We start from the raw sequence: 15,772 nt of genomic DNA, 5'->3' as shown, positions 1-15,772 counted from the left end.
GGTAATGGGGGGGGGGGGGGGTCATTCTCCCAAGATGCAGACGGACTCCGGACACAGCGTGCAGGTACAAAATTATTTATTTTACCAATAAATCAGGCAGGAACAAACAAAAGTGTGCTCATAGCACAGGAAGCAAAGCTTAAGGAGGCTAGCGCGGGAGCTAGCATACAAGAACAGGAAAAAACCGTCGTCAACTGTTGCGTGGAGCAAATTAGGAAGCCAGACTGACTGACTGGAAAAGGCAGCACTAAATAGCTCTCTGATTAGTGCTTGCCAGCAGGTGAGCGTGCCAAACACTAACCAGAGGCAGGTGAAACCAATAAGCACCCGTGGTAACTGAAAAACACAAACCCAGGGGTGCAGAAAACAGAACTGAGGAAGTCAAAACATGATCCGGGCTACAAGTCTTTTTGAATACGATGCCACAAACTTGGCACACCTATCTTTGGGCAGTTTCACCCATCCCTCTTTGCAGCACCTCTTAAGCTCCATCAGGTTGGATGGGAAGCGTTTGTTTTCATTCAGGATGTCTCTTTACATTGCTGCATTCATCTTTCTCTCTATCCTGACTAGTCTCCCAGTTTCTGCCGCTGAAAAACATCTCCACAGTATGATGCTGCCACCTCCATTCTTCACTGTAGGGATGGTATTGGCCTGGTAGTGAGTGGTGCTTGGTTTTCTCCAAACACGATGCCTGGCATTCACGCCAAAGAGTTCTATCTTTTGAAAGCTTTACCTTTTGGCTTAGCTCTTTCTTCACCACAACGGGCCGATACAGAGTCCGCATCACTGTAGACGCTGCACCGATCCGCCTGTCGATCTCACGATCCACTCTTTCCTCACTCGTGAACCGAGTACCTCAAGTACCTTGTAAATCGAGGTACTTGAGCTCCTCCACTTGGGGCAGGATGTCCTCCCCAACATGGAGATGGCACTCCACCCTTTCAGAGCGAGAACCATGGACTTGGACTTGTAAGTGATGATTTTCAACCCCAGTCGCTTCACACTCAGCTGCGAATCAATCCAGTGAGAGCTGAAGATCCTGGTCAGATGAAGCCAGCAGAACCACATCATCTGCAAAAAGCAGAGACCTAATCCTGCAGCCACCAACCCAGATCCCCTTAACGCCCTGACTGCGCCTAGAATTTCTGTCCATAAAAGTTGTGAACAGAATCGGTAACAAAGGGCAGCCATAGCGGAGTCCAACCCTCACTGGAAACTGGTTCGATTTACCGCCGACAATGCGGACCAAGCTCTGAGACTGATCATACAGGGAGCGGATCGCCACAATCAGGCGTTCCGATACCCCATACTCTCTGAGCACTCTCCACACGACTCCCCGAGGGACATGGTCGAATGTCTTCTCCAAGTCCACCAAACACATGTAGACTGTTTGGGAAAACCCTCAAGGACCCTCCCGAGAGTACAGAATTGGTCCACCAAGACGAAACGACACTGCTCTTCCTAAATCCGAGGTTAGATTCCTGAATAGACCTTACCAGGAAGGCTGAGGAGTGTGATCCCAAGATAATCCCTCCGGTTCCCCTTTTTAAATAGAGGAACCATCCCTGTCTGCCAATCCATATGCACCGCCTCCGATGTCCATGCAATGCTGCAGAGTCTTGTCATCCACGACAGCTCCACAGCATCCAGAGCCATAAGGAATCTTATCCACCCCCGAGGCCATGCCACCGTGGAGCTTCTTAACTACCTAGGCAACCTCAGCCCCAGATATAGAAGAGCCCACCGCGGAGTCCCCAGGCACTGCTTCCTCATTGGAAGATGTGTAGGTAGGATATCCAGCGCCTCCCTTGTAACATGTTCGAAGTTCTCCGGATGTGTGAATTGAAACTTTCTCTGACGATAGACTCTGCTGAACATTCCCAGCAGACTCTCACAATGCGTTTAGGCCTGCCAGGTCTCTGCGGCATACTCCCCCACCATCGGAGCCGACTCACCACCAGGTGGTGATCGGTTGAAAGCGCCGCCCCTTTCTTCACCCGAGTGTCCAAAAAATGAGACCGCAAATCCAATGATACAACCACAAAGTCGATCATCGAACTGTGGCCTAGGGTGTCCTAGTGCCAAGTGCACATATGGACACCCTTATGTTTGAACATGATGTTTGTTATGGACAATTTGTGACGTTCACAAAAGTCCAATAACAAAACACCACTCACGCCTGACCAGGTCTCACTGTCTTTGCCAACGTGAGCGTTGAAGTCTCCCGGTAAAAGAAGGGAATCGCGAGAGGGAGAACTCTCCAGTACTCCCTCTAGGGACTCCAAAAAGTGCAGGTACTCTGAACTGTTGTTTGGTGCGTAAGCACAAACAACGGTTAGAACCCGTCCCCCGACCCGGAGGCGGAAGAAAACTACCCTTTCGTCTACTCGGTTAAACTCCAACATGCAGGCTCCAAACCGCGGGGCAACGAGTATTTCCACCCCCGTTCGTTGCCTCTCACTACTGGCAACGCCATAGTGGAATAGAGTATAGCCCCTATTGAGAGGTCTGGTTCCAGGGCCAAAGTGAGACAGACTAGATTCAGCCGGAACTTCAGTACCTCGCGCACCAGCTCAGGCTCTCTTACCCTCAGCGAGGTGACATTCCACGTCCTAAGAGCAAGTTTCTGTAGCCGAGGATCGGACCGCCAAGGGCCCTGCTTCCGACTGCTGCCCAGCTCACAGAGCACCCGACTTCTATGCCCCCTCCTATCGGTGGTGAGCCCATTGGAGGGGGGACCCACGTTGCCTCCCCACCAGGCGCTCACCATCGAGCCCCACCTCCATGCCTGGCTCTAGAGGGGCGTCCGAGCGAGGGAAACCTTGGTCCTCGATTTTTTTGTATGCGTTTCTGATGAAATTTTTTTCCTCCACTTTTCATACAATTCACTTCTTTCCTGAACCTTTGGAATGGATTACTAACAGTGTGACGTGGCGCAAAGTAGCTGTTGGTGTGAACCGAGAATGCAGAGAAGGCAAGCGACGTGCAGGCAGAAGGTAGTTTAATCAAGTATCAGGCAGAAGAGAAGTAACAGAACAACACTATGGCATACACTAGTTAATGAACCAGCACTGAAATAGAGAACAAAGTAGAAATAAACAAAACTATGTGGAAGAGGTGTGCAGGTAGGACAAGGAACAGAAAGTAAAGGTACAGCAAAACACAGAAACCAAACAGGAAAGACTATCAGAACAAGAGCACCAGGACAGGAAAGGATATACCAAACAAATGATATAGTCGGGGGAGCACAGTGATAGTAAAAAAAAAGTCCTGCAATCACTAACTAAACTAACAGGAAAAACCAGCAGCAGTGTTCACACAAACTCTTGGCAGAAGTAATGAAACCCAGGGCACCACTGTAATAATGTCATCTTATTAAGTAACACTGAGGAAAAGTCCCAAGTGGATGCAATACTGTACTAAGGCTGAAACGACGCGTCGACATAGTCGACGTCATCGGTTACGTAAATACGTCGACGCCGTTTTTGTGCGTCGACGCGTCGCATAATGACGTCACATTACCGTCATGGCGAAGCGCAAAGCAGACGATCAAAGAAGACGATGCGAGCGGTGCGAGCGAGGGGGGAAAAGCATGCCAAAAGTGGTCAAAAGTGTGGGAGTATTTCAATAAACGGCCTAATAATGTTGTTGTATGCACACTGTGTCGAGCGGAAATGGCCTATCATAGCAGCACAACGGCTATGAACGAACATTTGAAAAGAAAACCATCAACTAGTCAATCGTCCGCGCGAGCATACGTTGTCATCATTACACAAAAACATGAATGTGTCATTTGTATCTGCTAGGGGTGTAACGGTACGTGTTTTGTATTGAACCGTTTCGGTACGGGGCTTTCGGTTCGGTACGGGGGTGTACCGAACGAGTTTCTAAGCTAAAGTCTTAACAAGCTGCTTTGCTCCGTCTGCCTCTGTCTCAGCACGCAGCATTGTCCCACCCACACAACCATCTGATTGGTACACACGCAGCATTGTCCCACCCACACAACCATCTGATTGGTACACACGAAGCATTATCAGCCAATCAGCAGTGCGTATTCAGAGCGCATGTAGTCAGCGCTTCAGGGTGGAGCAGATAGGTGTTTAGCAGGTGAGCATCAGGCAGCGGACTCTCCCCAAATGATAATAAACACCTCCCAGTCAACTACTAGTAACATCACTATGAGCCCGTTGACCTTCTAGAAACTTAAACTGCAGCTCAGCTCACTCGCAATCCTGGCTTGAGGTGAAGGCTAATTAGCTCTCAGTTCCAGCCACATCGACCCCTTCTGAGCGCCTATTTTCAGCTGCTGGGAATATTGTAAACAAGAAAAGAACCAAAGCATGTAGACATGCTAACCTTTCTTCATTACAACTGTTAGTCACTCACTGGAATGAGTAGAATTGGTTATTGTGTACTGTGTTGGACTGGATGTTTATTTTGCACATTTTAAAAGCAATACTTAATGTTTACAGTGCTCCAGAATATTTATATTGGCACTTTTTTGTATTGGATGTTTATCTTTATTTTTGCACATTTTAGCAAATAAGCAATACTTTCACTTTTGTTGAAATGTTTACACTGTTACAGAATATTCGTTTTGCACTTTTTTGTATTGGATGTTTATCTTTATTTTTGCACATTTTAAAGCAAAATAAGCAATACTTTTACTTTTGAAATGCTTATACTATTGCAGAATATTAAGATTTGCACTGGATGTTGACTTTTATATTTGCACATTAAAAAGCAAATAAGCTACTTTTAATTTTTTTAAATGTTAAAAGTTTTAAATGTTTACATTGTTACAGAATATTTAGTCATGTTGTTGTCAATGTTGACTGAGTGGCCATACTTCTTTTTTTTTGTAAATAAAAGCCATGCCTTTTGAAAAAACGGGCCTACATTTATTTTTTCATCATTTTGAATAAAAAAATAATCGGTAAAAGGAAAAATAATCTATAGATTAATCGAAAAAAATAATCTATAGATTAACCGATTAATCGAAAAAAATAATCTATAGATTAATCGATAGAAAAATAATCGTTAGCTGCAGCCTTATACTGTACCCCCAAAATTAAAATGTCTATCTTGTCAAGCACATATTTCACTAATGCAATTAAACGGCTCATCTTCAACACTTGAACTCGGCCATAAGTGTTGGGATGGTTCTCCCACACACACTCGGACCACACACACGCATAGACAACATTTAAGTGTTTTCTGTAGCATACGACTGTTGTTTTTCCGAGCAGGGCCATTTCCCTTACACCTCCCCTCCGCTCCCCTCCCGCCCTCCTTTTTCGCAGTGCTTGGGTCAGCTAGTCTTCTGGGTGACTTAGCCCAAATTGAACTCGCAAGGCTAACAGCATCCGACAAGTTGTGAGTGCAGCTCATCCCACCGACAACAACAGCCAGTCCTGCATGCATGATTGGCTCGATATGATATTGGCTGCGGAGTGTAAATATGAAGCAGATGAGGGCTTTCTCGGGGTGATATCGCTTTAGGGCGCTGTAAAAGTGTGTTTGGAGTTTGTTTGCCTTTAAACTCTTGATGCCGCGGCTCATAAATCCCCAACCAAAAGGCTTTTGGAGTGAGCGGTGGATGTGAGGCCAACACCTCTGCGCACTGGCCAGCTGAAATAGATTTCAACATCCAGGAGGTACAAAATGTAACATGTGATGCAACAAGGGCCACGATGAAGGATTGGACTTGACAGTTGCACATGTTGCTGCCTTCAGATGTGATGCAAGACCCACAGGTGTGGAGCTGTTCCCCCACTAGTCTTTTTCTCTCATGTGCAACCGCCCCCCCTCCTCAGCGCTGCCTCGCCCTGCCCCTGCACCCAAACGACCGCTCTAACTGCAATCTCTTGTCGCCACAGACAAATATTGACTTGTTCAGTGGCCCAGCTTCTGCCAGGATGAGAGTCCCACTTCCTCCCTTCCCAGTCTAAACACTCATTTTGTCTCCACAAATCAAAGCACTCCTCTGAAGAGTCACAGGCTTGAAAAACACATATTTTGCGGAATGAAAAGCATGCATCTCCATTTTGTAGACAACTTATTTTTTTATTTCATTTATTTTTAATCCGTTATTTTTCAAGTATGTTTGATTCAATTTTCATTGACTCTATTTGAAATTATAAAACAAAGAAAGGCTAATAAAATGTGGGTACAAATAGTGAATGAAATGTATACAGTATATAAATAAATTATTTTCAAGTAAATATATTTACATATATTCAGTCGCCAAATTTTACATTATTATTATTTTTTGTTTAACCTTTTTTGGAGGGGGAAATAAAATATATATATGGGTAAGAACAGTTAATAAATTGATTGTTTGTAAACATTCTTTTTTAATTGAAATACTAAATGTATTTGAATATATTGCCCCACCCAAATGTTTTAGTATGTATTTATGTTAATGTCTTTCCCAAACTCAAATGTTATTTTTTCAATTTTGTAAAAAAATAAAAAATTGTGGAGTGCGTGGGACAAGAAAAGATAACAAAATGTTTTTGGAGATACATCCTTTTTAATTGAAATATTACATATACTTGACTTTATTGCTCCACCCAAAATGTCATTTTTTGTCCATTTTTTGGAGGGTAAGAATAGTTAATAAAATGTTTTTGGAAACTCTTTTTAATTGATTTACTAAATATATCTGAATGCACCCCATTTATTTGTTTATTATTTCTTTAAAGGGGGACTGATGTGTGTTCCAATCATGGCAGACTTGGCAACAAAAAACGAAGACTCACAGGAGAGTGAGGTGAAAGCGATTTTGACGCTATAAATATGGAACTTGGAGCCAGGCTGTTTCGACATAAATGGAATTCTTACCCAAAACCAACAGCAAACGTCCCCGGCCAGCTGGACCAAACGAACAACTGTCCATCGAGTCAGTCTCACTTTATTTTTTATTATTATTATCTTTTGTCTAACCTTTTTTTTGGGTGGGGGAAATAAAGTATATATATGGGTAAGAACAGTTAATAAATTGATTCTTTGGAAACATTATTTTTTTAATTGAAATACTAAATGTATTTGAATATATTGCCCCACCCAAATTTTTATTTAGTATTTATTTATTTATTTTTATTTTTTGCCCAAAGTCAAAAATTATGTTTAAAATGTTTGTAAAATAAAAAAATTGTGGAGCGGTGGGGACAAGAATAGATAACAAAAATGTTTTTGGAGATACATCCTTTTTAATCGAAATACTACATATACTTGACTATATTGCTCCACCCAAAACATAATTTTTTGTCCATTTTTTGGAGGGTAACGATAGTTAATATAATGTTTTAGGAGACTCTTTTTAATTGATTTACTAAATATATCTGAATATATTACCCCACATACATTTTTTCGTTTGTGTTTTGTAAAAAATGTTTTCTTCTTTCTTTAAAGGGGAACTGCAGTTTTTTCTGGATTTTTGCCATTCGTTCACAATCATTATGAGAGACAAGAACACATGTCTTTTTTTAGGATTTTAAAGATGATAAAAAACGCTTGTGGCTAATGGTAGTCACCGTTGTAGCCTTCAAAGCCCTCTAAAACAACTTCAAAACCCTCCATCACTGTTTTATATACACACTGCAAGTCTATATATAATGTAGTAACAGACACGTTCATAACAATATGTAATATGTACAATATTTACTGTATTTTGATCATTTTGATCATTTCCGGGACTGATTTATTCCGTGCATTGGTTTCTGTTTCCATAGCAACACACGTCTGACTTCTGGCGACATGTGAGTTCCTAAATCCGGAATCAAACACAAGTGTGTTCTAATCATGGCAGACTTGGTAACAGACAACGAAGACGACTCTTTTTGGACAAATGAGGATTTACAACCTTATAAATATGGAACTTGGAGACAGGCTGTTTAGACATAAATGGAGTGCTTACCCAAAATCAACATCAAACGTCCCCGGCCAGCTGGACCAGACGAACAACTGTCCATCGAGTGAGTATCACTTTATATCGATCATGATACGCACAGCATGTCGTGCGTGTTATTACAACTACAGTACATACTGTACGTTGTCTGGCTAACTGTGTACAAACAAAACATGAAATGTGGGCTAATACTTTACAGATAATGTAAAGATTGGTGTCCTATCAAAGTGTTGTGCATTACAAAATCAAACGTGTTTCGTGTTGCATTTTTTAAGTGATTTAGAGGTGGAATTGTGCTCCCATTAGCTGCATTGGTAGCCACCTAGAACGAGACGATTTTTATGTTAGAAAGCGGAAAAAAACAAACACCTTTTTCCTTCTTGTCACATAATGATTGTGAACAATAGGCAAAATTCCAATAAAAAAGTGGAGTCCCCCTTCGAATGATCTCTTATTTTCTTTTACAAAATGTTAGAAAAAATAAAAATAAATATTTTTTCCCCCCCGATCAGTCCTTTCCGATTGATATACGATTTATATTTGATCATTTTTCCTGAAATTTTTTTACTTTTTCTTCATTTTAATCCAGATATAATCGGTAAAATATTTTGCAGATAAATCATTTTCAATTGATGTGCTAAATACATAGAAATATGCACTGCTAAATTATTTTTTTTATTTTTTGGGGTGAAATAAAAAAAATATATATGGTAAAAATAGTTAATACACTTATTTTGGAGATGCATCCTTTTTAATTGATATACTAAATACATATTTCAATATATTGCCTCGCTTAATTTTTTTATTTAGTTGAATCCATGCAATTATCAATACAATATGTTTACAGATACATCATTTTAAAATGATATACTAAATGCATTTCAAAATATTGCCTCAATAAAAGAAATTAATAAATAAAAGTTTAATATTTTTTGTGTGGTCATTTTTTTTCTTTACAAACCATAGGTAAAAATAGTTGTTTATGAGTTTTCAATTGAAGTACTGAACATATTTTGCCCCTACTAAAATGTTTTTGTATTGTTCGTTTAATCATTTGTTACATCATTATTTAATAAAAAAATAAAGCTTTAATATGTGGATGCAAATAGTTAATAGTTTTGCAGATACTTCCTTTTCAGTTGATATACAAATATACTTAAATATACTGCCCCACTTATTGATATAGATTTTTTTCAGTCAATTAAAAAAAACTGTGTATAAAAATAGTTAATAAATGTCTTTAGAGGCACATCCTTTTGAAACGGCTAATACATTTGAATATATTACCCCATCTAAATTAGAGCCCCTTTTGAGCTCTGAATACGCACCTTCAAGATGGTCTGCACTTTGCATAATCTGGTTACAGTCTGGATACTGACTGTGAATCAATAGAGATTAGAGATCTATTAGTCTGAAGGTGTAAACCAACTGCAGAGCCTTCTTCATAACAAAGCTAAAACCCTCTGGAGATAATCATCACCCAAACAAGAAGACGGTGTCATGAAACTGAAACTTTTAAAGGCCGCATTAGTTTCTACGAGCTGCAAAGTAACACTCAAGAAATGAGAGATTTTGGCTTCATTGAACACATTTTTTAATACAGTAGTTAGTTACAGTGATGTCCAAAATAAAATATGTACAAATTCAACAATTATGATGATGCTCTCCATTAAGAAGCCCACCCCCCAACTCCAGCAACATTTGTCATCTGCCATCTGCCTCCATCCCCCTTTTTTTTTTTTTTTTTACAAAAACCGTATCATTAAGCTTCAACGCCTTTGCTCCTCTTGCCTCTTTTTAACGACTTTCAATCGGGAGCAAGTGCGTCTGAAACAAACGTCTGGAGAAATGCTAAGGTATGAAAATACTGTACAAGTTTCAACCAGTGTCATCTTTTTTTTTTTTTCAAACATCAAACTCATGTCCTCTTCCAATTCGAGAAGAAGAAGGAGGAAAGCAGCGAAGGAGCTCAGCCAGCTGGCTCCGGCCTTCCAAGTCGGAGCAGGTCAAAGTTCATGGTCTTATCTCATGGACACGTAGAGTCTGTATTATTTTGCTACAAGTGTTCCAGTCCCCCTTAAGCACCCTGTCCTCCGTCTCTAGACCTTGGTAGCCAGGGACTGAATCTCTGACTTCTGAGTCTGGGCGCTCAGCGTGGACGACATGGAGCTCATGTGGCCGTGCATGGCCTTCTTCAGGTTGAGCAGGCACAGGCACTGCGAGCGGAACCGCAGGTCAAAGAAGGCGTAGAGGAAGGGATTGAGGCAGCTGTTGACGTAGGCCAGGCAGGTGGCGTACGGGTGGGCCAGCAGCAGGAAGCGCAGGAAGCCGCAGGAGTTGGGCGCCAGGTTCAGGTAGGAGAGGGCGTCCATGCTCTTCAGGACGTGGAAGGGCGTCCAGCAGAGGGCGAAGACCACCACCAGTGTGGTGATGATCTTCAGCAGCCTTTTCTTCTTCTGGTCCTCCTTGCGCAGGTTGTTGAAGTGGCGTGTGACGGTGCAGCCGATGAAGCAGTAGAAGATGGTCATGGCCAGGAAGGGCAGAAGAAAGCCCAAAGCCGAAGAGGACAGACTGAGCCCCGCGATCCAGAGGTAGTCGTGCCTCTGGTTGATGGTCACCAAGCTGAAGTCCATGGCGCAGGTGGTCCGGTTGTTGTTCTGGTCGCTCACCGTGGTGCGGAAAAGCAGCGTGGGCACGGCCAGCATCCCGGACAGCAGCCATATGGCGCCCAGCGACGCTAGCATGGTCCCCCTGGACCTCAGCCTGCTGCTGGACAGAGAGTGCACGATGGCCAGGTAGCGGTCGAAGCTGAGGCAGGTGAGGCAGAAGACGCTGGCGTACATGTTGACCAGGACCACGTAGCTGCTGATCTTGCACAGGGCCACGCCGAAGGGCCAGTGGTAGCCCAGCGCCGTGTACACGGCCCACAGGGGAAGGGTCGCCACAAAGGTGAGGTCGGCCAGGGCCAGGTTTCCGATGTAGACGTCCGCCGCCCGACGTTTGCATTTGGACCTCCAGACGGTGAAGATGACCACGCCGTTCCCGGACAGACCCAGGATGAAGATGAGCATGTAGAGGACCGGGATGAGGGAGTAGGAGGGCTCCCATTCGGAGAAATCGCACACCGTCTCGTTGTCGTCGTAGTACTCGTAGTTGTCCGCGTATTCCGCAGTGGGGGCCTCCATGCTGCGAAAGTCCCCCTCAGGAGGTAAAAGTCCCGCACGCGTCCCGAAGGCCTCTGAGGTGCAGCGAACACAACAGGAGCTGGACGTCCTGCTGCTGGAGGAGAGGGACGCTTGTGTGTGAGTGACTGTTGGCGGCTGGCTGCCTTTTTAAACTCAGCCCCCCCCCACACACACACTCCTGCTCACACCCCTACACCCCCCCCCCAGGATGACCGCACCCCCCCACTCACCCACCCACCACTCCTCTCCTCCCCCTCCTGCAGTAAAACATCTCTCAGCCCTCCCCCGTTCTCTGAGGAATATGTTCTTCTTGTTCAGACAAGTCAAACCTGATCTGGGTTGTGTTTTTGCTCCCTAATCACCCCCCCAAAAAAGTCCTCAGAATGACATCACAGTCAGTAAATGAAATAGCGTACAGGATTTTTATAAACGTGCCGTAGTTCACACATCGCCGTCTTCATCTTTCTCGCTAAATCTCCTGAGAACCAGCGTCCTGTGCAGTTTGAGTTTGAGTTTATTTGGAACATGCATGCATACAACATGTAATTTCACAATTTCCAGGTTCTCTATTCAACATGTTCGAAAAGGAGTAGGAAGAAGCAGAGTTTATTTAATCCTACCCCTTTTCCTTTACATAGCAGTTGCTAATTAACTTCCTGTTCTCAATTTATTCACATTATACTCCATAAGTAATGACATTAAAAAAAATACATAAATAAATAATAATTAGTGAAGTACATTATATGTCACATGGTGAGATACATAAGATTATCTAGAACAGGGGTCCCCAAACTTTTTGATTCGGGGGCCGCATTGGCCAGGGGCCGGGCTGTGTATATATATATATATATATATATACATATATATATATATATATATATGTATATGTATATATATACATATACAGTATATATATATATATATATATATATATATATATATATATATATATATATATATATATATGTATGTATATATATGTATATATATGTATATATATATATACATATGTATATATATTGTATATATGTATGTATATGTAATATGTATATATATGTATATATATATATATATACATATGTATATATATTGTATACATGTATGTATATGTAATATGTATATATATGTATATATATATATATGTATGTGTATATATATATATATACATATATATATATATATATATATATATATATATATATATATATATATATATATATATATACATATACAGTATATATATATATATATATATATATATATATATATACATATACAGTATATATATATATATATATATATATATATATATATATATATATATATATATATATATATATATATATATATATATATATATATATATATATATATATAAATATTCCTTGCGCACTATTTGACTGAACAACCGCACACTTCCCGCGCGCTCACCCGACACTGCGGAGCAATTTGCAATGCATTTTTAGACAATATGATTTCCCTTAGCGGCTAGGAGACACCAAAAAATAACAAGCGGTATAAAATAAATTTAAAAAAGACAGATTTTTAAAAAATATTAAAAAATAATTTATTTTTTCTAAACTTGGGACTTCCCACGGGCCGGATTTTGGACGTTGGCGTGCCGGATTCGGTCTAGAAAATGAATGGATGGATGAAATAAATGTAGAATGTTTATCATGGTTCTTCTTCTTTGTACTTTGTAAACACTTTAAGTTGGAATAGTTTCTTGAATTGGAATCATATTAGTACATTGTTTGATTTCTTTGCTTAATCCATTCCATAATTTAATTCCACATACTTATATATTAAAGGTTTTAAGTGTTGTGCGTGCGAAAAAATATTTTCAATTACATTCTTCTCTAAGATTATATTTTTCCTCTTTTGTTGAGAAGAATTGTTGTACATTCTTGGGTAGTATGTTATAGTTTGCTTTGTGCATAATGTGAGCTGTTTGCAAATTCACTATGTCGTGAAATTCAGTATTTTCGATTCAATGAATAAAGGGTTTGACTGTTCTCTATATCCAACATTATGTATTATTCTAACTGATCTTTTTTGTAATGAATGATAAATAAATGGTTATACTTGTATGGTGCTTTTCTACCTTCAAGGTACTCAAAGCGCTTTGACAGTATTTCCACATTCACCCATTCACACACACATTCACACACTGATGGAGGGAGCTGCCATGCAAGGCGCTACCAGCACCCATCAGGAGCAAGGGTGAAGTGTCTTGCCCAAGGACACAACAGACGTGACTAGGATGGTAGAAGGTGGGGATGAAGTGTAGTTTTGTAGTTATTTCCCCATATTTCTGCACAATAACTCAGATATGGTAACACTAGCGAGCAGTAGAGAATATGGAGTGATTTTTGGTCCAATGCATGTTTAGCTTTATTCAGCGGACGTTTGTTTGCACACATTTCAAAGGCTCCAGGTGACCCGTGACGCTAACGAGGATAAGCAGTGTAGAAAATGGATGGATGGAGTTACACATTTTTAGGAAAAAATAACCTTCCTTTGCAAATGTCCACTGCAGTGGATGCTAGTTCTCTGGAGGATATATAATATATAGCAGTGTTTCTTAACCATAGGACTGGAGCCCATTTTTGGGCCGCGAGGGCCGCCAACAAATATCTACTTCTCAGTTGTGGTTCATATGGGCATCAGTTGCAATTAATTTTTCCACCACCTGTGGAAGTAATGACAATCTCAATCAAACAAATGAAGTTTTGAGCTAAAGTCAGAGAGAAGTTTCTTAAGTGCAAAAAATATGACTACAGTGGTAAAGCTGTATTTTCATTTGCACTTTAATTTTATTGACAGATTAATTAGGAAACACATGTATTATTAATATATTTTATTTATTTTTGCACAAAAAAATTGTACATTATGTATATTTATTTTTCATCAGTTATTTAAGAGTACCTTCTTATGCAGTATATTTGGTTACTATATACTTATTTTTTCTAATCAGCCTGACCTAAACCTAAGGTTTCTGTGTTAAATAAGTACTTATATTTGTGATTAACACATTGTTTCATATCATTTGACATGGTTGTCAACTGTAAGTCGGTTACATATAATTATTGAATACCATTAAAACCAAGAGTAAGATGACTATATCAGTGTTAATATCTAATTGGGTCTCGGGCCCCTGTGTAGTGGAAAAATCGGGCCCCGAGGTCAAAAAGGTTAAGAATCCCTGACTTATAGGACCCCTCTAATGCTGACCAGATTTGCACTTATCTCATAGTTTTGGACCTCAAATGATGAAAATTACCCCCAAAATAGACACAGTAGTGATTTGAGGCTTGTTTTCTAACGAGTTTCGGCTCATTTTGGAAGGCCAACTTTTACCTCCAAAATGTGGGCACAGCCTGCTGATGTCACCTACAGAAGACTGGAGGCAATTTCACGTTTTATGGTAGGGGCCGAATCGACTGAGATCCGAATAACACGTGTTAAACAGCATGTGCAAAATATGAAATTGTACATACTAATGAGTGTGATCTACTAAGACTGCATGTACAATTGAAAAGTGGTGCAGACTTTAAATGCGTTTTTTTACACGTACTATTGGTGTTATTTGCCCTCCACATTCATGTAATTGTGCTGTCCAACCTCTGTGTGATGTTGTTCAACTATCAACACACATCTATTATCTGTACCACCTTTTCTGCAAGACAGAATCCCAATCTATAGACAACAGAAACTATTTTCAGCCCACTTTGCAGGGATGCGGTGGACCATCACGACAACAGCATGACTTTGGAATCACCCAAACGCAATAAAATACACACTAAAAGATGTTTTCTCATATGGAATATAAATGATAAAAATACATTTTCTATATGAAAAAACAAACGACATAAAAAAACAACAACATCTGTAGACACTGAAACGCATCGATTTAATTTGTTTTAATCAGCCCCTTAAGTCATCCAGGAGCCATAAAATTATACATTTACACTACCGTTCAAAAGTTTGGGGTCACCCAAACAATTTTGTGAAATAGCCTTCATTTCAAAGAACACGAATAGACTGTCGAGTTTCAGATGAAAGTTCTCTTTTTCTGGCCATTTTGAGTGTTTACTTGACCCCACAAATGTGATGCTCCAAAAACTCAATCTGCTCAAAGGAAGGTCAGTTTTGTAGCTTCTGTAACGAGCTAAACTGTTTTCAGATGTGTGAACATGATTGCACAAGGGTTTTCTAATCATCAATTAGCCTTCTGAGCCAATGAGCAAACACATTGTACCATTAGAACACCGGAGTGATAGTTGCTGGAAATGGGCCTCTATACACCTATGTAGATATTGCACCAAAAACCAGACGTTTGCAGCTAGAATAGTCATTTACCACATTAGCAATGTATAGAGTGTATTTCTTTAAAGTTAAGACTAGTTTAAAGTTATCTTCATTGAAAAGTACAGTGCTTTTCCTTCAAAAATAAGGACATTTCAATGTGACCCCAAACTTTTGAACGGTAGTGTATATTGCTGAATGGACGACATGTCTATGATTTTTCTTGGCGACTTGGCAAACAACAATGAGAGAAAAAGAAAAGTATTCTATTTTGCATCCTCTTCTACTGATGTTTTCCTCAAGATGCTTCAGGAAACACAGGCTTTGGTGTCTATGAAAGAGGAGATGCAAGAGCTTAGAAGAC

General features: G+C 40.5%; 2 protein-coding genes across 6 annotated transcripts in view; one reads left to right on the top strand and one right to left on the bottom strand.

Moving 5' to 3' along the window:
• LOC133652415 (histone-lysine N-methyltransferase SETD1B-A-like) overlaps positions 1-15,772 on the top strand; it is an 89,339-nt gene that overhangs the window by 47,249 nt on the left and 26,318 nt on the right. For 4 of the 5 annotated variants that reach the window (XM_062051154.1, XM_062051153.1, XM_062051150.1 and 1 more), the window contains exons 21-22: positions 6,711-6,907; positions 7,740-8,264. The gene's annotated coding sequence lies outside the window, so the exon portion shown is untranslated. Of the gene's footprint in view, positions 1-6,710; positions 6,908-7,739; positions 8,265-15,772 lie in introns of those variants that run through there. The other variant, XM_062051149.1, reaches the window with a different exon arrangement.
• aplnra (apelin receptor a) lies at positions 9,510-11,206 on the bottom strand. Its single transcript, XM_062049596.1, has one exon. It carries the CDS (start codon positions 11,098-11,100, stop codon positions 10,015-10,017), a length of 1,086 nt encoding a protein of 361 aa, XP_061905580.1. The 5' UTR covers positions 11,101-11,206; the 3' UTR covers positions 9,510-10,014.

The sequence above is a fragment of the Entelurus aequoreus genome, linkage group LG06 (assembly GCF_033978785.1).
Source record: "Entelurus aequoreus isolate RoL-2023_Sb linkage group LG06, RoL_Eaeq_v1.1, whole genome shotgun sequence".
Classification (NCBI taxonomy): Eukaryota; Metazoa; Chordata; class Actinopteri; order Syngnathiformes; family Syngnathidae; genus Entelurus; species Entelurus aequoreus.
Note: the sequence above shows the minus strand (reverse complement) of the source record. Positions and strands in the feature narration are given on the sequence as shown.

Coding starts and splice junctions, on each gene's coding strand:
- aplnra (XM_062049596.1), bottom strand. CDS start 11,100: ATGGAGGCCCCCACTGCGGAATACGCGGACAACTACGAGTACTACGAC.